Source organism: Chaetura pelagica, unplaced genomic scaffold, assembly GCF_000747805.2.
Source record: "Chaetura pelagica isolate M959 unplaced genomic scaffold, ChaPel_1.0 scaffold235, whole genome shotgun sequence".
NCBI lineage: Eukaryota > Metazoa > Chordata > Aves > Apodiformes > Apodidae > Chaetura > Chaetura pelagica.
In genome coordinates this window covers 1,750,171-1,777,316 of record NW_009953215.1, presented here as the reverse complement: position 1 = coordinate 1,777,316, position 27,146 = coordinate 1,750,171, and the positions used below count along the sequence as shown (strand labels likewise).

The 27,146-nt window shown below is 38.3% G+C and overlaps 1 protein-coding gene across 5 annotated transcripts in view; it reads left to right on the top strand.

Moving 5' to 3' along the window:
• The first annotated feature begins 10,295 nt into the window (after positions 1–10,295).
• ACTN2 (actinin, alpha 2) overlaps positions 10,296–27,146 on the top strand; it is a 68,440-nt gene continuing 51,589 nt past the window's right edge. For 3 of the 5 annotated variants that reach the window (XM_009997582.1, XM_009997581.1, XM_009997578.1), the window contains exon 1: positions 10,548–10,652. In XM_009997582.1, the coding sequence (XP_009995884.1) occupies positions 10,548–10,652 (105 nt within the window). Of the gene's footprint in view, positions 10,653–27,146 lie in introns of all 5 variants that reach the window. The other 2 variants (XM_009997579.1, XM_009997580.1) reach the window with 2 other exon arrangements.

Genomic DNA, 27,146 nt, shown 5'->3' with positions numbered 1-27,146 from the left:
TGTCATTCCTATCCAGATACACTAAGTACAAATTTCAGCCTTTTCCCAGGCTGGCCATTGAAGCCAGTGCTGCTTTTGTTTCTTCAGTTGCCCCAGTCACTGCCAGTTCATGGGCCTTTTCCATACCTGGTGAATATGTGGTTTGACCTAGAATGGCCTCACTTTTTGTAATAATGCCTGAAAACAGTATGATCCATATTCAGTTGCAGAGAGGAGAGTATGTATCTGTTGTTTCTGCTGTTCAATTTTATGCAGTCACATATTTTTATTTATCCACTTCTAGAGTTTATTTTACATATTTTTGGTTAGGAATGAGTTATGCATTCATCTTAGCCCAGTGCATTGTGAACACTGGGAACAACTGAACATTTTTTAGCCTATGGGGGTATGCATGTATATATATGAGAGATATTAATAGTATAATATCTAAAAAGTATTCTAAAGTCAGAGTGTACATTTCTGTGATACTGAATTATACACAGTACCTGCAGTAACAAAAACCACCCAGAGTTTTCAGTGCATTTCAGAGCCATTTAAAAAAGAACTGTTTTCATTGTGCATTGGAAGCTGTTCCTGCTGTTATGTTATAGAAATTCTTGGAGAGAAATACTTACTGTTAGAAGAAATAGTATGCTTGATTTAGATGGTGAGGGCATGCAACTGAGTTTTGCTGATTAGCCTAGGTCTACAGATTTACTCATTTATTAAAGTTGCCAGGTTTTGAGGCTTTAAATAGTGACTCTGCTGTCTGTGCTGCTTTTCATGAAGTAGTCTTGACAACTGTAAAAGTTCTTGATAACATCTAATTATTCTTATGGACTAAACTATATGTCAGTGTTTTCTCCAATGCATTTCTTACTGTCATTCTGCATGTTTTGTGTATGTACAAAGACTTAAGAGAATTCTCTGCAGAGAAACTACTTAGAGAGACTTAGAGGCCCAGTGACACTGGAGTCAATTCCTTGGACACACTGAGAGGAGGGTGCTATTCCTGCAGAAGCCTTGATAGGCAGTTAGTGTAGTAGGTGAGAAGGTGGCCTGGTCTTGAACACGTAGCTGTAAGAATTGGGGGATTCTGTCACTAATGCTGATACACCTCTTTTAAGTAAGACTGGTGGCCAGAGATAAGGCATTTCCTGCTGTGATGCTCTCAGATAGTGCACAGGAGAGGTTACACTTAAAATTCATTCTTGCTTTACTTGTGACAGGATTCATTTGGTTTCAAATACCTGCTTATTCTTAACAGTGCGGTGATGATATGTGTCTTGTTTTAGTCTGTAGAAGGGGAATAAAGCATTTGAAAAAAAAAAAAGAAAGAATATTTAAAATGTGCCTGGTCTGTCTGTCAGTGTTAAAACATTCAAAGACGCTTTTGTGTGAACTACAACGGACAGACAGGAGATGCAAAATATGGTGTTCTTCCTTAAACAGAAGCTGTAGTGGCTACGTAACTCTCAGACTCCACTGGAACCTTTAGTGCGTTCCTTAACATTTTATATGAACTGTCTTTCACTTCATAACTCATAATTACTTCATTTATAATGTATTTTCTAATTAGTTGTAGACCAGATATCTTAAAAGAACATCAAGATCATAAGTCAGTTAATGGTGGACTATGCAGTAAAGTTTTCCAAGCAATCTTAATTCAACTGCTTTGTATGTATCACAATGCCAACTTTAATTGCATCATTGTAACCTACTTTTTCTCCAGAAATCCTGCTTTGTTCAGTGTATTGCATAAACAGTGTCCTACAGCATGATGATTTTGCTTTTTTTTTTTAATTCAATGAAGTTCTGTTGCACTCAGTTGAAGCATGTTTACTTAATATATTATTTTCAGCTCTGGTCATTACAGTATTTGTACGTATCTTCAAGTATTCATCTATTGGGTATTTGTTTTTCACATACTTCCTTATACTTCAGAGGATTAATATTATTCCTTGTCTAAAGAAAGAAAACTGATGCTCATGCTCCGAAGTGTCCATAGTTCCATTTCTCCATCCAGTGGATAGTTTTAGGATAATGAATGTTGATGCTGTGGAATTTATCTTTTCCCTAAAGTGCTTCACAGAGTAAAGCAGTAAAAAAAAAGGGACTTGCATAGGTATCTGTGTGCCAGAGTTACCTATGAAGGAGATAGAATGGGAGCTGCTGAGCCAAAAAAGTGTCTTGGTGCTCTAGAACCACATTTGTAACTGAGTAGTTTCCCCCGAGGATATACTTGAATGCCTCCATTTGAACTGCACAATAAGATTTCTGCTGAATGCTTTTATCATAGGAAAAGAGGCCAGGGGAAGAAGATGTGTGCAGACTATCTCAACTAAAAAATGGATTCCGGAGTTTGCTATAAATACACATGGAGCCTTACAGCCTATTCGGGTAGGTTCACCTTTGTCCTAGTTGCTGACTCCACCTCCAGTAACTAACTATTGTCCATATGAACTGGAAAAATACCTAGAACAGTATCTGACTTGAAAAAAACAACACAAACCCCTCATAAATTTTGTTTGTATGAAATTCTAATAGATTAAAGCTATTCCAGATTCAACTATGGGGCACAATAGAGATCTGGACTGCATATTGGCACAACTCCATGGCATTTGTCCTATGCATGAACTGGTTTCAAAGTGAAAAAACATGCAAATACTTTCCTCTCCTCCTTTGCTTATAACTAAACTGGGCTTAAGCTGGAAGAGAGGTGAGCCAATTAAGAAACAAAAGTCTTGCCTACATTCAGAGGGACTGGGAATATACAAGAGCCTTCACCATGAGTAGGTTATTTCCAATAGATCTCAAGAACAACCGTTCTCTTACTGGAAAGTATGTTGTGCAACACTGATGCCTATTGCTTCTGAGATGAGAATATGGCCAAAGTTAGTAAGGGAGATCATAGTTGGACAGGGAACAGGTGTCTTCAGAACAGGAACTGGAAAATTCAGGCCTTGCTGCTTTCATGTCAGACATGTCAGGAACATTGCTTATTTTCTCAGTGCTGATTCTTAATACAGTTGAGTGTCAGAGGAAAGTTTTGTTGGACAGGATGTAAGGGCAGCAGTTCTGGAAAAGCAAGACATGCGCTATACAAGTTGCAAAAAGAGTTTGTTATCCCTGCTTGGCAGGAATTCAGATTGCACTTAATGCTGCCTTATACTGTGTTGATTTTGTCCTTTTTACTTATCTTGTTATTGCTTCTGTGGAAACAACAGTAAGTAGCTAGTGTTCATTTTTACAGACTGGCAGTTTGTTCAATCAGGTTGCTTTCTTGATTGTGTAACTTGAAATTCACTGATGTTAGTGAAATTACATTGGTGTATCTGAGGAGAGAAATGAGGGCACTGAGACTGCAACTTGTCTAAGGTCATTCAATCAATCTGTACAAATGCCAAATGTAGAACACGACAGTGCCTGATATCCAGTGCCTATATCCTGTGCCGTAATCTCTACCTCATACCTTAGTGATTTAAAACCTTCAGGTCTCATCTGTGCCCTTGAGATAATAATTGTCTGGAAACTCTGACTTAGTTGATGGTCTTTGTTTCCAGATAAATAAAGGCATGTTGCCTATGCATTCCATATCTCACATACACATTTCTGTTCCCTTTTCTTAGTATGACCAAAACTATTGCCGAATAATGTGCTTTTTTAGACAATTAGTATCAGGTAAATCAGCTGTGGGTCACGGGCGGGCTCACTGAGGGATTTTTTTAACTGAAGTATTCATGAAGTACAAATTGTGTAGTCAGTTGCAGGCTTTCACGTTGCCCTAGTTGCAGTTTCTTCCTTGCTTAGTATCTTTGTGTGATAAGGCTAAGCCAACATAAAACAGGAACACAGCCAGGATTCTGAGAACACATAATGGTGTGAAGGTTTCTTCAGAAGGTTTGTAATAGGCCATGCTATACCCCTAGTCCTGCCCCTTGCATTCTCATCACTGAACCATTTTTATCCTCCTGGATCTGTCTCACCATTTTTTCCAATCTTATGCCAGCACTATTTGTAGTTTCCCCACCTGTTACTGTGTGTGTTAAGTTGTAACTGTCTGCATATTGCTCTACAACTTCAGTGTGCTAACCGACTGTGCTAACAGTGTTGTATACATATTACCATATACATTTCCCATTTTTTTCCTTTGATGTTACATTTCTAATCTATGCAAAACATCCATCAAAGCTTTTGGTATTATTTAGTCCATGATCTAATCTGTGTTTAGGAGTTTCATCTACCCAGACAAGAACTGCTAAACAGAAAAGGCACCCTCAAGAGGCTAACTGGACACTAAGGTGTCATGGTTTCTTTTGAAATATTGAATAGAAATACATCAGTATGTGAGATCTGAGGGCTATTCTCATTCATTAAAGGTATGATCCTGTACAGTGCTGCCTGGCAGTCGCCATCACTAGAGGGTTTGCCCTCTGCTACATTACATCTTTCAGCACTCACCTTGCAGTTTCTGATTGTTGCTTATCAGAGTACTGCCTAGTCATAGTGTGGCAGAGACCAGATGTCGAGTGTTTCCTACTAGTATCTGCCTTGCAGCCCCTCTGAGAACCAGGACCATCTGCTGTGCAGTCTACAAGGCTGCAAGTGTGGTCCTACAAACAGTAGGGACATACCCTCTGAAGTGTGAGGGACCCTGAACACCTGAGCAAGCCTGACATACTAGAGTAATGCTAGGCATTTTTAGGTTCAGACTACACACAGACCTGAGACCAGTATGGAGGTGAAGGGTTTACAGTAGGTAAAGCACACTGTAATCATAATTGCCTCTAGGCTTCTCAGGGCTTTTAGACAGAAAAAGCTTCTACTTCAGAGAATTTGTGTTCTAGGTGGACATTATGGACTAAAGGAAACATCGCAGACAGTATTTTAGAGACAGGAGAGTGCAGCACCATGAGCTTGTTTCTCAGTGAGACTAGTCTAATGGGCCAACACTGAACTTTTTGAGGAAGTTTTATCTCAATTGACTTGCTCAAGGTCACATAGGGCATCTTAAGCTGGTATGGATCACCCCATGTCTCAGCCCCGTGATTTTCCTTCCACACAAAGGCTTGGCAAAAGCCCATGATCTCCATGCAGTCAGCATTTTCTCCATACTCCTGAAGCCCAAGCTATGCTTTGGTAGTGTTTGTCTGTCCTATAAATGTTTCTTGCTACACTTCATCCATGGCTGAATTTCAGGGACAGAGTCAGTCGTTCCTATATATAGCTGATGAAACACTGTGGGATCTTCTGACAATGTCAGTTATTACTATGAAGGCAGCAATGCATTTTTTTCAGCTCCTTTTCCATTTTTATTGTCGAATTTGTAATTTGAAACTGTATACTTAAAACAAATAATTATAATGTATACTTATCTTCTGAATAGTTAATATCACCATGCATGAGTAGCATGGGGATTTTTCAGAGTCAAAGTTTGTACCTCTTGGTCCTAGATGTGAGAGGGCTAGGATGCTCAGTGCCCAGAGTGCTTTTCCTTAGCTCAGACAAAAGCAGAATTTTACTTCCCAAATATATGCTTTTCTGCTGTCTTTCTGCCTTCTTTCTATATGTGTTCATTTCAGGAGCATGAAGTGAGTTTAGTATTTCTTAGTAAGACCTTTACATATTTAATTCAAATCCTTGGGTTTTTTTCTGAACTTCCAAAATAGTGTGTTTCTTAGATTGGAGAAGCTGCGTTGTTTTTATTGTATTGGGAAAAAAAATATTCTTTTTCCCAAACTGTAATTAAAAAAAGAAATAAATTTTATAGCATACCCCACTTTTCTGCTTAGTTTTGTTCAGGAAAATTATGTGTAATTTTTAACAGAATCCAACATTTTGGCTCAATCTAAATTATCAGTTTCTTTAAATTATTCACATTTTTTATGATTAAGCTTTAAGTTAGTGGATGTTTGCTACAAGCAAAAGTACATTTTAAGCGACAGTTATGACATTCTTTGAAAAAAAAAGCCTTTTTAATCCCTCTTTTTAGATTTTGTTAGTAGTTTACACAAGAGAACAATTACTTTGGATTTATTTTCTTTTATCTTTCATTGACTTTTTATAAGCTATCCTACTGCTCTTTTTCACAACGAAACAGGCTGTGCATGTGGAAAGATGATTGCTTAAAGAGTCACCAACTTATTGAGCTCTCAGAAAGTTCTTTATCTTCCTGTGGCCTTTCTGAGGCAGATGTTCTCATTGAGTTTTTATTGTGTTTCTACACAGAATTGCTCCAGCCGAAAACTGATAGTGATCATTTTTACATCAGTTGATTTTTTCACAGGTGATTATTTAAATAGAGAAATATGGATAATGTCTTATTCTAAATCTCACTAAGTTCAAATAGAAGAATGATTTGGGGAAACCAAAAACCTTGTTGCAGTGCTCAGCGTTTTTGAAGTTTTATTAAGACATTAGAGTTTTATTCTCAAACTAAGGTTTTTTTTTATTTGTTTGGTTTGGGTTTGGTTTTGTGAGGGAAGAATAAGCAGCAGGTTGAAGGGATTGAAATTCTGATGAACAGTGAAAATGTACAAGACTGAGTTATTGAGAGAATCTTATGGTGGATTTTGGGGAGCAAATGAATGTAAAAAGTAAGCTGTGTGAAACAATTTCCATTTCATTAAAAAAATTATAAAAGTTAGCAAAGGAGGTTAAAACTGTGCTTCCTTTAGTTACAAAAGCCTTTTGATTCTCAAGGTTAATGCAAAGTCTGACAAGTGGATTTTGCTTAAGTGGTAGTAGTTAAAAGGTCCTGTGTAAGTTGAAACTGTGGTAAGAAGTACTGAGTTCATCCACAGAGCTGCTGCTCCTGATAGGAAAGTTTTATCCTTGTTGCTTCTCATGCAGGGGAAATGAATGATACCTTGTTGCCACAGTGTTCTCCTGGGGTGAAGGCATTCTCCTAGGTACCTTCTTACAAGCATTTGTGTTAGCGTGAACTAGAACTGCACACCTTTTGCCAAATAAAATATAAAAATAGTTGCCAATTCAGCTCTGCCACCTCCATTTCTGATCTCTCTGTGCCACCTTATTTCTTCTACTCTGTTTGGCAATCATGAGTATTCTTTTTGTCTTATCACATGGTAAGAGATCTGGGTAATTTTTTCCTCAAATATACCTGCTGGCTTTTGGCTATCTTGTCACGTCAGCTTAAAATTCCAAATCTTCATGGTTTACTCTGTTTCTTCCTCTTCCTCTACTTGGGACTTTTGTCATATCATTGAATGATAGAATGGTTTGAGTTGGAAGGGATCTTAAAAATGATCTTGTTCCAAGCCCCCTGTTTGGACAGGGCCACCTCCCACTAGATTAGGTAGCTTAGAGCCCCATCCCACCTGTCTTTGAACACTTCCAGGGATGGGGCATTCACAGCTTCCCTGGGCAACCTTTGTTTTCTGTTCGGCTTATTTCTGTTTTGATTTGATTTTCTTTCTCCTTAGGCACACATAGGTTGTAGCTGTGTGACTGCCAGCTTTAGTGGGGATAGTCCTAACCTACCTCTGATGTGGCAATAAGCTGATTGAAGAACACTGCTTTGTTTGTGCTATCCTGCTGGGCACAGCTTTCCTTCTCTCGAGGTGAAGAGGCAGCTCTCTTTCAACTTCAAGTTTGGCATCAGAGTTCCATTATGGCTCTCTTTCCACTATGGACCTCCATTCATATGCTTCTTATTACCATCTGCATAGTTTGTTTATAAAATTAAATTAAAGTAGTAAACAAAATACCAGATACTCCTTCTAAAGCTGCATCTATATATATCTCCCCTGCCTACTCATGCTGTCTGATTAAGGGTCAGTAAGCTGTTATTTAGAGAACCTAAAACAGGTCATATTCCATCAAGATACTTTTTTTTTTTATTTTTTATTTTTTTATTTTTTTATTTTAACTGGGATATTGCATTTAGCTTTTCATCCAAAATGAGGTAATTTAACCTACCCAGAGTGGATTTTGAAATATATGCCCCTTACAGAAAAATGTGTGTTTATTTCTATTTGGAATTAACTTGAATTTTTTTTTTATTTCTCAGACCAGCTAAGAGACACTGTAGTTCTAGCTGTTAGTTCCTTGGAACAATGATGACATTTTTGTTTTATTTGTTTTATCATCAAAGTACTAAGTTTATCTATGTACCATGTACACATGAAAAAAATGAACTGTACCTTTGTGGCAGTGGTTAGCTGTGTTTTGAGCAAATCCTGTTATTTTGTGAAAAAACTTAACAGACTTCTTTCAGAATTTTAGAAAATATGTGTAGATTTCCTTTAATTTCCAGAAATTTAGGCATGGGTCTACGCTCTGGTCCTAATCCACAGGGTGATCTCTTTGTCCTCATAATGTGTCAGGTTTTATTTCATATCACAGGCACTCTGGCCCATGATACAGGATAAGGGCCAAAAAATAAAATGTGGCCTTTAACTAGCACCTCCCTGTGTAAAGCCATTAGTACCCTTGAGGCTCACCTAAACTGCACAGGGGTGAGTGGTTGGAGAACCATTTGGCATCATCCACGCAGATCCCCAGGCAAGGAAGGAAGCTGGAAGTTGGCTGTGATGTCTCACCTCTAGTGAGGTGGTGCGTGAAAGCTCACAAGTCTTGTCAGTGCAGGAGACAGCTCAGGTTCAGAACATTGCAGCTTTATAAGTATACTTCTGGGAGTTTCCTGACTCCTTCCTGCTTTTTCTCTAGAAACTTCCCCTTTCCTGTCTATAGTGAATAAGAAGAAATTGTTTTAATAACTTCAAAGGCTTAACTGGTCATGTAGGTGACTGACACCATAGATGACTACTAAGCTATAAAATTAAACCACACAAATTACACCAACATTAGACATTAAATGTTTTGTTTTGTAATTGCTATTTCTTACTGTCCGAGAGTATCCTAAGAGAACGCTCATCTGCACTTGCACAATGCGTGAGTCTAGGCACTGCGTTCATCAGTGTTTGCTTCATTAAATAGGTGGGGATGTAACCAACCTTGAGAGTATTTGCGCGGGGCAGGTGGAAAGCGTGTGGTTCTGACTTTGCTGCTTAGATTTGGAATTTGATTTTTAGACTGTTTATCTTACCATATGGACATAAATCTGCATGTTCAGCTTGTTCTGACTGCATGAAATGTTGCAATCCTCTTTGGACTTCCAATTTGCAGCTGTAGTGCTGTATTTATGAAGTTTTTTGAGCTGATGGGTAGGTGTTGTCTGTGCATGCATCCATGTTCTTCTAAATTTCATAGGTTTCATAGGGTAGAAGACAACTTGGCAGGAAGCAGAGCTTTAGTTAGAAATATGAAGTGGAGGGCATACACTGTCTAGCTGTTAATTATTCTGGCTATTCATTCCCATTAGATTAGAGATCATTCCCATTAGATTAGAGACCCATAGTTGCCTTTACTGAACACAGGTCTCTCTGATAAAGACTTTGTCTTTTATGGTTTCCAAAAGCTCGGCTTTGCTGAGCATTTTCTTTTTCTAAGGAAGGTTCGAATTTCATCCAGTGTGGACACTTGCTAGAGGGGATGACCTTGGCTGATGATAGGTGAGGGCATTAGAGAGGCTACATGAAGAACATAGTAAACCTGCCAATTGCCGGAGGAAACATTGTCGCCAGGGCAGCTGAAATGATACCAAATGGGAGAGGGGACATGCTTGCCAGGCTGCTGTATCTCAGTGCTGTCTTTCCGGATTTGACCCCGTGGAAAGCATGGGTGAATGGTTCCTGTCACACATTTATAAAGTTATTGTTCCCACAGAGTTACATGTGCTTTTTGGTGCCTGCTGAGCATGTTTCCTGGATGAAAAAGATAGTGTGTTTCTTGTCCAAGTTGTGCTTCCCTAATTTCTGGTTTAACTCTTGATCTGATCTCCCCTGGAAATGGCTTAATCTCTTGGGTGTCCTTTTCTGCCTTGGCTCTTGTGATCCTTAATCTGAAAAGGAAAGTGTGAAGTGACTCGAAGGTCCTCACAGACTTCATACTAACGAGAAACAACGTCAGACTACGCTGGCAAATCACGGACGGGTCTTGAGAAGCAGAAATACATGTCAGTAGGAAGAAAAAAACAAAACCAAAACACCCCCCAAAGACCAGTCTAATACCGGACGGGCGAGTAAGCTGCCTTACCCCCCTGCAGGCAGCGTGGCAGGGGCGCGGTGCTCCCGGTGCCCCCGCGGTGCCCCGCGGAGCTCCCGCCCCGGCGGAGGTTCCCGCTGCCCGGAGCGGGGCCGCGGCGCCACGTGACGGCCCGTCGGGGATAATAAGGCGCCGGGAGGAGCCGCGCCGGGCTTCTCCGGAGGGGCAGCGGCAGCAGGGGGAGAGAGGGGGGGGCGGCACAGGTCAGCACCTGCCTGACAGCTTCAGCCTCTGCTCTCAGCAAGACTCGTCAGTGGTCGTTCCCTGTCACCTTGGAAAAAAATTTTAAAAAAGGAAGAAGAAAAGAGACACTGCTACCTACAACTCATCAGCAAGTCCACTAAGCTTATTATATATATATATTTAAACGTAGTAGAAGCCACCGCAGCTGAAGCTGGTCCCCAGGTAGCATGAATAGCATGAACCAGATAGAAACAAACATGCAGTACACCTACAACTACGAAGAAGATGAGTACATGACCCAAGAAGAAGAATGGGACAGGGACCTGCTCCTGGACCCAGCATGGGAGAAACAGCAAAGGAAGGTCTGGAAATAAAGTAATGTTTGTCTGTGTATGTGCTTCTGTGTGGAGTTATGTCCTCTTTTATTGCCACGCTGCATCTGGAATTGCCAGGGCTGTGCAGTAGGGGTCCTAATTTTTTAAGAGAATATATTCTACATCATGAAGTGTGTATATAACATGTATTACCTAGGCCATATTTTGAGGATAAAGCATTCGGTTTTTGGATTCTTAAGTGAAAGCCATCTAAGATGAAACTAATTTACGAGAATCAGGACTTTCTTTTTATATTGTACTGGAAATATTTTGTCAGTATCTCTAGATTTATATGTTATTATTCCAGTAATTTTTAACTTCACTTCCTGGGTCTTTCTTTTGGAAAGCAGACTCTGACTTGAAGCGTGTGCCTGCTTGCTTTTTGAAAAGAGTAAATTGCAATTATAAACAGGCAGATAAATGAGGTGGTTCAAAGTTGGTGTGCAAAAAAAGTTTGCAGTATTTCTGAGAGCAAACTGAGAAATCGCTTTTGAAATTGTGATCCTGCAGGTCAGCTCTTATTAGAATTTACTCTTAATTCTGGCTGAATGATCTGACAAGGAAAATATTGCCTAGAAGTATATCCATGCTATATTTGGAAAACTGTATTTTGTGATTAGGTTCCCACATGCTTGTTCACTGTCTGGGAAAAAATGGGTCTGTAAACTCCTTGGGATATACGCATTGCAGAGGAAATGCTTCTTGCATTTTTGATGTAAAAACCCCTTCATGCCAGCAAGTACTTCCCATGCTCTTTTTCTGAACATAGGCAGAGATTATAATCCCACCAGCAGTCTTGTCGGTTATTTGGTGCTTCAGTAGTATTTGCAATATCTAATTTTAGAACCCTGAGTGTTGCGGAGCATATGGAAAAGGGATGAAATATTGTAAAGGATTTGTTACTTCCTAGTGTAAAAGGTGATGTTGAAGTCACAGCTGACAGATCTGGGATTAAAAGGTTATCTGCTGGTTACAAGAATTGAAAAAAAAAAAAAAAAAAAAAAAAAAAGAAAAAGAAAAGAGAAACAATGTTTTTGCTATAGGTGAGCAGTTCAGTTAAAAAACTGAAGTAAAAGTTGCCAGTATCTGAGGACAGAGTCTGACCCACTGTTACAGCCACAACTCCTATAAAGGCTATACTGGAAAAGTATAGCTGTAAAAGTAAGCTCTTAGGATTGTTGGGACCAGTGGGTTTGCTTTTCCATTAGAATCAGTAGAGCAAATATTTTCAGTTTTTACTTGTAGCCTTCCTCCTTGTGTGAGTTTTACCTGTTTTTATTAATTTTCCTACGTTGACACCTGTTTGGATCCTGCTGTACAAGTATAGTGGGAGAAGTTCTGGGCTAGGTTAAAGTTCACTTTTCCTGACCTACCCACTGCTGCAACTCCTAACCAAGTACCAAGATTCATCAACACTGACATGTTTTAATTTGACACTCTAGGTGGTGAGCTATTCTTTTATCTGTTACAGTGAGAATGGAAATTATCGTAAGGCTTAAGTGCTTCGGTGATTTGAAACTGCTTGGCCACAACAGGTTGTGATTTCATCTGATTAGGATTACATTGTCCAGCATTTCAGAGAATGCTGTTTTCAAAACAAAGAAGTAATGGGCAGGTTACTAGATAGTCTAATGCAGTTTTTCTGTGATGCAGATAAATTATAAAAATAATTCTGATTCTGTAGGCTTTCTTATGTTTATAGTAAGTCTCTTGACTTTTGCAGAAGAATGGGGAGTAGTTATTATAAGACCCTTTAGCAAAGTTTTTGCTTCCATTCCTCTAAACTGGCAGTGCTTCAGCAGAAATTCTGTCTCCACACTGGTAAGTTAAAGCAGACTCTGCTTTACTTCCATAGTAGGGAGACTGGCTTTATGTGATACCACATTTAAATAAAACTTAGGAAAGGGAATCCTCATTCTTTGTCTTGGAAAGCAGTCTGAATTTATTGTTAAATTAAAAGTAAGTACTCTGAGGATAAAGGACCTGATAAACTTTACAAAATTTCAAGGCTTCTGTGTTTTTCTAAGTGTTGGTAAGACAGTTGCAGAAAGTGCTTCTTTATTTTCTTATTTATTAGAAGATTGCAGATACATGGGCACAGATCTTTGTTCTAACTGGTAATATAATATTGAAAAGTGATCTCAGTGGAGTCCTGGCAGTTGGCAGCATATATTTTCTATTAGACAGTCTTGGAACACACCAAAAATAAATGCCATTGTTTCTATTGTGGGCTGTCCTCTCCAGACTTGCCATTTCAGTGATATGCCTGGTATGAGATCTGTCAACAGATGCTGGTAACACATGATGACGTCCATAGGATTACAATGGATGTGATGCCTAATTATAACCATGGTTCATAGAGTATTACAGTCTGCTGTAATCCAGGCTCCTTGGGGGTTGCAGATTTCAGAATAAATATGAAGCACCCTACAGGAGAAGAACCTGAGTTGTAGCTCAACTCTGTCTCTCTTAATGTGAACAGTTTAAATGCTTTAGTTGGAGTAATATTTAGCCTGTCTTACATAAAGAAATCAAGAAAATGTAACAATTTGATAATTTTCGGCTCTTGACACTATTGGTGAATACTTAAACAGGATCATATGGTTGGTAATTTCAGACAGAAACAAAGAAAGGATGACTAAGTAACAAAGAAAAATTGCAGTTTGAATGAACATGTTGTCTTCAGTAGGAACTAATTAGAGGACTACAGCCTTGGTGTCTTTTGGACATGTAGATGGCAACCATGGCACTGGAAGCTTCTGAAATCTACTTCCTGACCCAGTACATTTCCACTGGTGCTTATACAGCAGTTGAAAGACCTGTGGAACTGGCCCATTGTTTCCTCAGTACTACACAGATATAAAAAAAGTGTTAGAAATCAAAGTCTGGACAGAGGGGTTGGGGTTCTCTCTGCTCTGTAACCTTAGGCAAGGTCACCTCGCCTGAGACCTCTGTCTTCCCACTGGCAGAACGAAGACAGCAGAGGTGTTTGTAACAACTGATAGAAGTGGTTGGTTCTGTTATATCAGACTAGTGTCTTTCAGTCCCTGCTGGTCTGGGGTGGAAGTAAAAATTGTACTAGCTGACAGTGGAAGTCTTAAAACCTGATTTCACTCTCTCCATGATAAATTTGTTTCTTAAGTTTGCAAAAAAAGTTCAACTTCACACACCTTTTAGTTTTCAGTAGTCTGTATCTCAATAGAACTAAAAGGGACACAGGAAAACACAGTGTCTCTTAGCTTAGTAAACCAAGCCGAACACTGCTACTCAAGATGCAAGCCTACTGGATTGCTTGCAATGTGTTTGAACTAACACTTTTTAGTGAGCTGTGTGTTAAATGGTGTTCTTTCTTATTTGTAACTTTTGCTATAAACACTTTATTACAGGAATCTGCTTTTTAAAACTCTGACATGAAATGTGGTTTGTTAGTTTTTCAAGAAGGTTTTAAGCTTCCAGCATAAAGATCTAAACATTGTGGACAACGTTCAGACATTCTTCAGGACTGTTGTTCTAAAGCAGTAAACTGCCTGCTTGTATTTCTTGTGACTTCTCCAGTCAATCCGACATGTCTCTGACACTGTTGCACTAACACACATGCTCCTTGCCTTACTGAGATTACCGTAGAAGAATGCTCCTATTCTAGATTGTTGTGTGGCCCTGATATCACCACTTTGTTAATGCAGAAGGGTTTCAATGTAAGTGTCAATGCAGTTTCTGGCCATTTTGATGTGGTTTTTTTTGTTTGTTTGTTTTTTGTACTGGTATAGAATAAACAAGAAGACTTAGAATATTTATTTAGCTTGATATTACACTCTTTGTGAATGCAAATCTTCTTGATGATGGTGAAATCCGTGCATGAGTGAGGATTTTGGAAGAGGTTCTTTAGGAAAGAAGCTGTGTCTTTCCAGTCTTCAGCAGTGCATATCAGATTACATTTCCAGTGTGATTTACAAGGATTTATCTGCATTACCTCCTTTGTCTGGTAATACAACTCCAGTTGTCCTTGCAAATAAAAAAATATGCATTTGGAAGCCACATGTGTGGCAAATTATTTGAAAGAAGTTACCAGGACTATGAATTAGGACAACATCCTTCTTTTTCTAGTGTTGCTGCAACTCTATTAAGTTCAGCAGATTTGAGAGTTTGATTGCAGCCTGAAAGAGGAGTTGACCTTGTGTTCAGTCTGTCTACAGAGACTATAATAGAGTTAGTCAGTGTCCCGAATCACTCTGAAGTTTGCGTGGTCTTCTATGGGTGAAATCTAATTTGATTTCTTATCAGAAACCTCTTCCTGTAAGAAGGCTTCTCATGAGTGAGAAAATAGATGAAGCAGTGGAATGAAGCAGCTTCATTCTTCAACCAGGAAGAAGAGAAAAATAACCAAGCTTGAATGAATGAAAAAGAAACGTAAGGCAGAAAAACACTGGCAGGAGAGGCTGGATACCACCAGCAAAACTCAGTACTGAAACACTCCTCATGGGTTTACAGGCTCCAGAATGAAATAATTGTCATGAAGAATACAGTCCTATCTGCAGTGTGTACAGGGCATTCCAGCCTTGGTCTTGCTCTTTTACTGAGATTGTCTGTGAATAATAAAAGCTGGGGGGTTGGGTGTGGTTTGGGGGGTGGGGGTGAGTGTTTTGACTGTTTCTTTGCTTATTTTTTGTTGTTTATAAGACCCTGCAAAATTCTTACGCTGAATGATAAGACTTGGGGTTAAGCTCCCACAGCACACAGAGAAGCCATCCATCTCTTGAGGGTTTTTAATGAGATGACACTTCTTACCCATTTGGAATACCAGAGGCATTGTTAAGAAGGCACAGAGATTCCCCTCTGCAAATGAGCAACGTGAACAGGGTCTGGATGAGAACCAGCAGCGTATGTAGGAGGTGTGAGGGAGGCAAAAGGTATGCTCCTTTCTAAGAGCGTATCAGCCTTCTCAGTATTTATTCCTAGTCCTTACCTGTTAACAGTTGGATATTTCTTATAAATATGAGAGTCCCGGGTTGAGTAACTTTAGGACAAATTTGCTAGGACAAAAATCCTCCAGAGCTGAAAGCAGAATGGTAGTCAGTGGAAAAATCATGTGCTATACTGAGTCCTACACTGCAATTCCCTGCCTCCCTGGCCTTTTATGCACAGAATTAGGATGACACAGGTGTCTTGGGAATTCTGTAGGTTGAAATGCAGGATTTTCTATTACTACTAATAGTTAGAAAAGCAAGCAATTTCACGCATTTACACTTATTTTTTTCTAGTATTCAGCAAGTACTGTGACTGTCATCCGTAGAAGAACTGTGCCTTGCCAAGTGATACGTGCCACTACAGATGCAAAGTGTGCCTTATGGTAACATGAAGCTTCAGCTCTCCAAGGCCTATTGCTTCTCCTCCAGCTGCATTGAGAATTTTCATTTCTAAGAACACACATAAACTATCTTTCACTTCCTTTTAAATCCTGGGTGCTTTGTAAGTGACTTTCTCATGGTAGATGGGCCCATATAGTTTCTGATGCAGAAAGTGGTAGTCAAGGGATGGACTTAATTTTTTTCTGCCACAACATGTCTTGAGTTTTCAGCAAATACTATAACTCTCCTAAGTATTAGACACCAATGCAACAGAAGGACATGGAACTGCAGTTGCTCTAGTTGTGTGAAGAGTTGCCATGAGGCTAGAGAGAGCCTGTATAGAAATATGGGATGTGTTTATGGCTTGTTCTGTATGATTGGCCTCTTGGAGATTAGTACTTGTTAAAATAGTAACATGTTAAATTCCTCTTGCTGATGTTCCTTGCATGGAATGCTGCTTGAGAGGATCATGCTGAAAGGATAGTGGAACGATCATATTTTGTCAGTGTGCTTCATATTCTGTCTTGGAAGTTTTCAATAAGCTGTGCAGCTAAAGAGGGCCCTGAATCCTGTGGGTCTGGTGTAGGAAGGAAAATTCAAAGAAAGTCGTTATGAAATTTGCTTAACTAGAAATGTTGATGGTGGTAGTTTCTTTTGAATGGGAGGGTTTTCTTCATCAATACTAAGTGCAATAAACCAATGCATTACTCAACATTATGTTTTCTATTTAAACTCAAGCAGCCCTCTCAATGTTGACCTATTCCAGGTTCTGTAGGCTTTTGTTAGTGTTATCAAATGGTAAGTCCTGCAGTCCCAATTCAGCTGTTAGTTGTCTTTTATCCTCAAGTATCTGCCAGCAACAGAACTGTATGGTTATTGAAAGAAATTATAAGAACCATTTTATAATGGGAAGCAAAGGCTACCTTCTGCCTGCACTCACAGATAACCTACCACAGCCTCCCCCAAAATTTGTATAGTAAAATGTCTGCAGATACGCTAATCTGATTAGCAAGACAATAAGGATTGGAAGAAAGTATGGATCTAAGTGGGTTTCCATAAGCTGCATTCAAGGTTCTTAAGAGGCAGAGAAAAGCTGTATGTTAAGCAGTGGACTTTGCCATAATCTCTTGGGGGTAGGAGGTCTGTGTTTGGGTCACTGAAAAGCTGAAGAGCGGCGAGACATGGGAGGTTGCTTGGAAGAGTACTGAAGGTGTTCAGCTCTGAGACTGCAGTAAATAGGGAATCCAGACTTGTACAATTTGTAGCCCTGTGCAAGCAACAGCAGGTCTCGGGTGTATGCTGTAAACTAATTAATCCCAGTAAGAAAAAGTAATTATCACCAATTTCCGAATCAAACTGAGCCAGTTCTGCAAGCTGAATTTTTACTGGGTTTTGCCAATGGGGTAATACAATGCAAAATTTTCCACCAAAGCCCTTCCATCATCTGACAAGTAAGACAAAAGGAGTTCCAGATGTAAAAAGCAGATACCAAATGCTCACCATAAATTTAATATTGCATAAATTCTGATCTACTTAATTGTGTTTAGTTTAGGTAGTAATTTCTGTGTTGCACTGTACAGTTCTACTGAATTAATTTAATGAGACCGAGCATTAGGATTTTCTTTAATTGTGAATGTGAATACTGTCTAGATATTGACGGTATTTTAGAAGTTGTACTGCAGAGCCTGCTTACAGAAGAAAGCATTGGATTTGTGTCTGGAATGCAGGTAGAAATGAGACAGGAAGAAGCATGTCAGTGAAATAGAATTAGATGGGATATTGTGCAGTTTAGCTTTGTTCAAAGTCAAAAGATGTCCCACCTGCATGCTAATTTATATCCTTGCAAGAAAACAAATATAAAAGTGCTTACACAGTTGGAAAAGCTGAGTTGTTTTGGATGGTTTTACCACCAAGCATGATTTCTTTTAAGCCCTAATTGTCAGGATAAACGATGTGTAACTAATGTGGTATTGCTCTAGTGTGAGCAGTGAAAAGTTGCTGACTCTGAGTGAATGTGGCTTTTATGGCTATGCCTTCTTTAATCTCAGCTGATATCAAAAGAATAATGTATTCACATTGGGTACTTCCTTTCCTCCTAAATTAAATTTTATTTCTAGTGTTTTGGGGTGATTTTCAAGTCCTCAATGTTTGAAGAATGTAATTTCATTAAATGATGTGATAGAGATGTGTGACATTTTTTTTTTGTCACTGGATGTTTTAGTTTTAAATATGCCTCATGTTGAGAGACTTGATGCGTAAAGCTGATCATAACTACACAGATGCTATACATTTCTCTTTTTCTACCTGATAAAATTGGACATGCATTTAAAGTTAGAAGATACCTCTTTCCACAGCATTTAAACAGCCAACACAATGTTATGATCACCCTCTGTGCCTGTTTCTGTACATACCCTGTAGTAGCTCTTCATGCTGGGACTACAACTAACTCTTCAACACAGATCAAGATAGCATGGTCCTAGTAATCCTGAAACTAGTGGTATGAAAGGATTACAGGGGAAGTGTTACTGTTCTGCAGCAACAGAGCATCAGCAGAGATAGGGGTAGAAGACTCTGAAATGCAATGTTCTTTTTTTAGGAAAGTGTAACACTTGAAATGGTAGCTTGTAGAAATACACTTAATTCTTTAGAAGTCCTGTCCAGAGGGAAGCAGAAGCTGACAGTTGTCTGGCTAATGTTTAGTTAGTTTCTGGTTTTGGAACTTAAATTTCCATGTGTGCACACAAGTGAGGAAATTACTCCTAAATTTATGTAGGACATAAATTCAGTTGCACTTAAATAGTGTAAAAATGGGCACTGCGGCTCCTATATCTGGTCCCAGTTTTCAGTTACAATGATGTATCACTTTGTCCATGTCTTCCTGTCTAAGAGAGTGGTTGTAATACCTATGTGCTGGCTTTACAGGTGAAAGGGCAAAGTTTTTATTGTACTTGCTATTAGTAAGATTTTTCTGTTTACTACAAATGTGTCCTCCCAACCTCTTAAACTCTTAGATTCCCTTCAACTTGAAATCTGCTGCTTGTTCTTATTTCTCCTCAAAAGCCTGTAAACAAAATTAATACCAGCCATCCATTACTTCAATAGCTAGCAGAACACAATTTAGAGCAAATAGCTTCTATTTTGAACTTCCCCCTAGAAAAGCCTTGCTCACCCCTGCATCCATAGCAGGAGTCTGCAGAAAGTGACTCCCCTAGTCTAAAATTAACATCTGTGATTATTCCTTAAGCATTTAAGGAAACACTCATATTTTTTATAGGTGTTGAACACCCAGGCATTTCCACTGACGTCAGGAGGAACTTCTGTCTATTTTGCACCTCTCAAAATCAGTCTTGCTATTTTGGAACTCGCAGAAAGACAACCTTCTAGCATTAAGTGATATTTTTTAACATTGCTTTATGTTTCATCTTGGCACCAGTGTAGCTTTTCCCTGCTGCAAGATTTAAGACATTGTACTCTTTCATTTTAAGAAAACTGCTACACTCTGCAGAAAAGCCTTGCTCACCCCTGCATCCATAGCAGGAGTCTGCAGAAAGTGACTCCCCTAGTCTAAAATTAACATCTGTGATTATTCCTTAAGCATTTAAGGAAACACTCATATTTTTTATAGGTGTTGAACACCCAGGCATTTCCACTGACGTCAGGAGGAACTTCTGTCTATTTTGCACCTCTCAAAATCAGTCTTGCTATTTTGGAACTCGCAGAAAGACAACCTTCTAGCATTAAGTGATATTTTTTAACATTGCTTTATGTTTCATCTTGGCACCAGTGTAGCTTTTCCCTGCTGCAAGATTTAAGACATTGTACTCTTTCATTTTAAGAAAACTGCTACACTCTGCTACATTAAATGCAATTTTTAAAAAAAAAAAAATATGCATGAATGATTGTGTAGCTCTGGGGTATTATTTCACCTAGAGGAGGTTCTTTAGAAATGGAAAATCTCTATAATTCAAGTTTATCTCCAGCTGTATCACTACACTTTTTCTTTGGCAGAGCAGCTGACCACCTTTGACTCTACTCCTATCCATAGACTTCCAGTCCCCTTAATTTGGTGGGACAATTATCTTCTACTCTATACCAGATCATTGAAGAAATCTGAAGCAACCCTCCTTGTTCTTACCACTTCTTAATCCCAAGTAATTTCATAATGTAGTTTGCAGTCCAGCCCCACAAGAAGCTGTATCTGTACATGTGTGACCATTATAGATAATGCACTCATAATCTATCTAGCCTTAATGTTAAAAGACAAACAAAACACCATACGTGAGGCTGAGGTCTGCTTGCTTTCTTTTTGTCTATGGCCTTCATCTTTGTGATTGAGCACAAGTCCCAGCATGGTTCCTGTTAATAATAGATATGCTATAAACAAATAACTGTGTGTTTAATTGACAAAGCAGTTTGCTTGTCACAAACACTGTATTCTCTAAACCACAGGTGTTTCTGCTTTCAGCAGTTATAGCCATTGTTGTTATTTACCCACCTATTCTTAGCTAAGTGCTTGAGAACAGGTAACTTAGGTAAATTTCATCATAATATCTAATCAAGCCATGCAAAGATCTGAGTAATGTTTTGCTTTTAAATCTGTTTTTAAGAAAAGCACAGTAATTTAGGAACCTGAGCCTCAGTAAAAATAGGAACTCTGAAATTTTTCTGGAAGTCTGCTGGCCTACAGGATATTTTGTATATTTCAGAAAATGTTACTCAATAGCTAATGCCTCATAAAAAAAATTAGTTAAAAAAAATTAACCCAATATGCTTATGTAGTGGCTTTAACAGCAGAAATTACAAAATTCTTTAGAAACCAGATTAATAAAACAAACATGAAATGAAAATAGAATTATTATTTTTTTAATAATAAGTTACAGTAGTAAGGAAATCAACATGGGCAGATTATGTGCTTTCTTTACTGAGAAATACTGCATTGAGTAACTTGGCATGTATGCAACAGAGGGAGCTTTTTGTTACATAACTGGGGATTAGTGCATGAGGTTTTCCTTTCTCTATAAGAATCTCAACTGAAACCTTTTTAAATCACAAGTGAAACTACATTTGGTGATCTCCACGTGTACTATATAACCAAGTGCAAAGATGAAATTTGCTGTGGAAATTTCTTGGAGTCTGACTATTGACATACTTTTTGCATGATTCACTGATGTCAGGGACTTAAAGATGTATGTGTTGATTTGTGTGGAATTAAACTTTCAGAATCTGTTTTAGCTTTATCAGTCAGGAGACATGCTTATCTGATTATAGAAATGTTTCAAAGAATGTTGATAAATTGGATAGGACCATACTTTTATCCCACTCTGATTGACTGTATTGACCCATTTATAATGGATTTACTTACTCACCTGGCCATGTAGTATATAATTACTGGATAAAGATAGCATGGTGAAGAAAACCAACAGAGAAAGCAAGCAAAAGACATTTGGAAACCCACTCTACTAAATCCTGGATTAGCCTACTTTAATTAATCCTTCTATTTCCAGAGGGCATACCTTTAGTTCCTTCCATACCATAATGTGTGAATGTTTCTTTCATCTCCTCCTAAGTAGTATTTGGTCATTTAAATACATATCTGCTGAAACAAAAATGTTACCCAGCACTATCTGTCATAGTTCAGGAGATCTTGGGAAAACAAGAAGAACATTTTAGGGCACAGCTGGTGGAAGGACCCATACTAGAAAGGAGAAAAGGAGATAGAGTCTCTTTTATTAGAAGGTTCTTTTGACACTGATTGGGTAGTGGTAATGCATGTTCTTTGTTTGATATACTTGAGAGGAAACCCCAGGCTGTGTGGAGGGCATAGACTTCACCTTTAAGGCACAACTGAAGGTTTTTTCTTCGCAGATCCACCACAGTGTTTAAGACTCCTTTTGATTACCTATAATTTGTTTTTATCTCTTCACAGGGAGAGGCAAATAGATTACGCTTTTACTCTGTAATAGTGAAGAAGTGGCCAACTGGAAAAGAATACAGAGGGAGAGAGAAATCATAATGACTGTTCTCAAACATTTTATCATTGCTGAAACAGTTCCCTCCGAACTTGCTGGCGTTTTTATTGTGAATCCTTTTCGGAAGATGCCTTTTAGTTTGTTGATAGTCTTGTAAAGTAGAAATGCTGATCATGGGAGGTGGTGCACCAGAATTAACTTCTTCTGAGCAGTGTAGAAATGAGTGAATTTATTTTGACTCTATAACTGTTCAACTTTTCATTTAGTATTTTGGTCCCATGACATACTAAATACCTTTTTCTTTCCTTGTGTTTCATATTTTTTTCAGTAGTCAGATCCAAAAAGCACACCTTTAATATAGCTCTTTGACAAAACTGCTTATAGTGAGATCTCCCAAATATCACTTTGCTCAAAAGTGATCCAGAAAGCACAAGAATGTAAAAAGCTCACTGTGTCATTAACTGAGTATGCCTTCAACTAATCAGTAGTTGTCTTGATTTTTTTTTTTTTTCCACCCAAGATCTGTATCTAAAAAGTTGCAGAGGGTGAGAGAGAGAGGCTGCACAAGAGAGAGATGTTTGGCAGCGTGCATAATTACATGGAAGTTTCTAACAGAACCTACACACTTTTTGCTCTGCTTGGGTCCCTGGTGTCCTACTTGATCAGTCAGGAAGAGGTATCTTTTGGGCTGCACTTTGTGAGATATGAATATATATTTCTAGATAAATGCAAAGATGCAGTCTTTATTACATGGGTGATAGTCCATTAAAGCGTTTATAGAAATGTGAACAACATTTCTTTGCTGCACTCAACTTTCTGTAGTGTAGTGACAAATCTATTTCCACGTTCTGACAACTGATTTCTTTGTAGTTACGCACTGTCAAGTTTTGTGGTGTTAGGTGATCAGGAATGCTGTGTATGATATTAGTTGCCATAGCCATACTATTACAGGTTGCAATATAAGAATTACTTGTTTCTATAGTGTAAATGCAAGCTCTGCAAAGTACAGTGTATTGGAACAGAGAATACTTGGTTAGTATGCTCTAAAGTTAGCTTACTCTATCAGAGGAAAATACTGTTGTGCCATGCAAATAGTTGGCAGTCCTCAGAAGTTCAGTCTGGATGCTGTACACTCCCAGTCATGCTGTGTGGGAGTGCTGTGTCTCTAAGAAAAAGGCACAGGTCCTTGTGGACAATGCTTCTCTATTTCTGCAGATTTCAGTAGGAGATATTCTGAAGGGCAGGATTTGGCAGCGTTGTATGTGAAAAAAACCAACAACAGCGCACAAAAGTCTGCCATGATCTGTTGGTTGTTAAATTATTAAATGCTAGAAACAATATGAAGCAATAGAAACCATATCTCTTGAAAGAGAGAAACATGTCCATAAACTTTTCCTTTGGGGGAAATACAGGAAAACAAAAACCATTGACCTAAAATAGATTATTCAAAACATTGCATTTGTGTGGTTCCTTTAGTCCCTTTTTTCTTCTTTTGTTTTCAGAGCTTGACTCCCCTTTAAGAGCTGTGTTCTGAATATGCTTGAATCACAGATGCTTGTGTCACCAATATTTCTTTTTTGAGACTTGAGAGATAAAAGTTCTTTCACTTGCTACAGCATTTTAAATTTGCAAAATGTACATGAGATTGTAAAATACTGCAGTCACTTGATTTAAGAGATGAACATAGTCCTACTAATTCTTCATTTAGAGCTTTCAGTCCATGGTGCATACTTACATTTCCTTTTTACTGTGGGGTAAAGATTTTAGACAGACATGTAAAGAGGTTTTACTACTTGAAAGAAGTTGTACCAAAAGCTGCAGAAAAGCAAAGACTCAAATGCTGAGTCTTTACTCAGTGTCTGTCTTTTCACTCTCATTAGAGAAAGCAATTTAATATGGGGTCTATTATAACTTGGAAATTTGTCAGTAATTTGAGAACTTTTTGTTTACTTCACACATTATACCATTTATTTACCATTCTGTAGTGCTAATCTTGTACCTTAAGCATTTTAATGCATTGAATAATGGTATGTAATAAAAAAAATCAGAGGTATTGATTCTGTTATGACAAGATATTAGCATACCTGTTGTTTTACATAAGAGACAAAGAGAGTAATCAGAAAGGTAGTGTATAACTGTAATAATGTTGTGCATATTGTTCTTGAAGTAGGAGGGAAGATGAAGAGGTAAAATCACTGCCAACAGCAAGAGATTGCTCCCCATTATTCCATCTAGCTAGAATGAATTATCCGGGGCTGCTGTAAGACAGCCAAACACTGCCATTTGAACAAAGTGTTCTCACAGGGTATTGCCTGGATGATGTTTGTGGTCATCTTTTATCAAGGCCCCATGCATATGATGTGAATGAAGAAACTATACTGCAAAAATAAGTCATTCACATCCAAGAGAAAGCTGACTTGCAAAACCCTGACCTTTGTCATTGCTTAGCAAGGTGGTGACAATATTAATTAAAAGTCTCAGTGTTGCAAAGCCTTCTGAGTGGAAATATTCTAATAGCTCCTGCACTCCAACTCACGATGAAAGATAACCTTGCACTCAAGATGGACTTTTAATTTATAGCTTGGGAATGCGTGGCAGGGGGGAACCTTTCACTTTTAGGTCAGTGTTTTGAACCCAGGCCAGGTGAATAAGTGACAAGGTTGCTAACACACACAGGCTGTTTGGTAATGTCTATGAGGTGAGTTGTACTCTCAGTTTAGCTCTCAGGGGGACAGGTGTCCCCATCACTTAAACAACCAGAAATAGCAGCTTCATTGGAGATGCCTAGAACTGACCTTATTAGTGAGAGGTAGGGACAGTGACTTTTCATCCTAGAGGTGAAAGCTAAAACCATTTCTGTATGTGAAAATGCTTTCTCAGGTTGCATCTCTGGGGTTATTCACAGTCATTGCTATTCTTAATAGTTCTCTGAACTACTTCTTTCTCCACACCTAAGTGGTTGGCACATTTCATAGTTCACTAAGAGTTTGAGGAGGGAGGGGTAACTATCATGCAACTAGACTTACAGTAGTAGGTAACTGGTTTATGCTAAACAACTAGCTTTGATTTTTAAATATAGAATTAACTTTGGATGACTCAGGACAGATGCTGAAGATGTTAGTAACTTATGTGTTGTTTTCCACCTATTCAAAGTAGGTTCTTATTTTGATTAATTTTACAGTTCTTTATTTACAAGATATTTATTGTTTTGTCAGCTTATAAATCTTTCTTTTTATTATTTCTTTATTGGGCTTTTTTTCAAGGTAGTGTTTGAGCACCTTAAAAACAATGGTGAATTTTCCCCCTGCAATAGTGCTGTGAGATATGGAGAGTTTATTATCCTCACTATCTTTGAATACAGAAGTGGGACACTTAAAAGTGCTCAGCTGTGGCTAACATCTGCTCCCATTGTTGTTAAAAGGCTTATGCACCCATATTGGGAATCATGGGTCATAAAATGCTGAGTGTTTAGGACAATAAGAACATGTTTTAAATTCCTGTGTTAAATGACTTAAAGTCTGTCACAAAGTTGGGGAGAAAACACAAGTGACAGCATCTCTTCTCCAGGATCATAATACCAACTTTGGGAAGTATATGTACCTGTGAGGGGAGGACATGCATGTACTTAAATGCAGGCTTAGAAAGTAGCACAACATTATTTTTTGCTTGCTTGTCCTTGGATGTTTAATTTTTTTTAATATAAGATTGCATTCTGCAAAAGTTGATGCTGCTTGCCTAGCAAAGTTTCCCACTTTCCCTTGGATAGAAGATGCCACACCTTTTATCACCTATAAGACTGTGTTTCTTCATTTGTTATTAAATTTATCACTTCTAAATTTACCACTAACTACTCTGGTCTGCTTAGTGATAGGAATGTGTTAATATTCAGAATTAAAAGAACACACCAGAGTAAACTTTTACTTTTTTCCTGATGGTTCCTTTGTTTTTCTAATTCCTTCACCATAGCAAATTGAGTAGGTTGCAGTTATATTGTAAAGATAAGAATGGGTAAAGATATCTTGCAGTTTTTGTAAGGCAAGGTAAAACCATGACAGTACTTTAACTAAAGATTTTAATTGGATTCTTGCCTCTTTTATTTCTGCATTATTTTTCTGAGCAGGGTTCTTGGATTTGTTTGATTATTGAAATTCCAAAAATGAAAAGTAGATTTAGACCAGAATTGTCCTACAGGTCCTGAATACTTCTGAGTTTCAAATGGCGTTTTATACATTGCTTGTGCAATGTACTTCTAAAACATGAACGTTTCTGATTGAAAATACATTTTAAATAGGCAGAATTGTTTTAAACTGATAGAAATACACAAGTGGACAACGCTATGGCTCTGCATGTATTTTGAGACATCTCATGTTTGGATCACATAGGTACCAGCTACTGTAAAACTTTCATAAATGGATGTCATCAACAGTAATGAAAAAGGAAGAGGCTTCTTTCAGGGAGCAGAACTGTTGTAGCATTATAGCAATGGTCCATCACAGTAGTCAGAAGACTTACCTAAATTTTCATGCTTAAGACTGATGCTTCCCTCTCACAGGTAAAGATTGGCATATGTGGCTGAAAACTTTTCCAGCTTTCTCAGGTGATCCAATGAAGATGTTATCTGCCTGCTGCTAATAAACCTTGAAATAGTTTAACTGTTTTAACCTCTCCAAAGATTTTGCAAAACCTCTAATCTTAATTTTCTTCCTGTTCTTCCCTTAAGAAAAAGACTGAGGTGAGAACAGTGCATGCAGTGACCCATACTGAATTTACCATACGTCTTTCCATCTTCTGAATTTTCTTCCATTTTAGGCAAATGGGACAACATAACTTTTTTATGTTGTATCCTGCGAAAAAAAAAATAATGTCACCCACTTTGTAAAAAAAGGCTCAGTAGTCTTCTTGACATTTCTCAGGGTTCAGCCATGACAAATTATTCTTGAAAGGATATTTTCATGCTCTGTTTTTTTTGTGTGGTTTTCTTTTTGTTGTTGCTTTATTATTATTATTATTTTTAAATAGTGAGCGCTATAAAACAGACACACAATCATTCAGTGCTGGGAGGAGGTTGCATGTTTTATATGAAACCCTACACTTGGATAGGATTAGGCCACCTGCTCTGTAAGGACTGAGGTCTCCCCAGACTCTTCCATGCAAGCAAAATGCTGAAT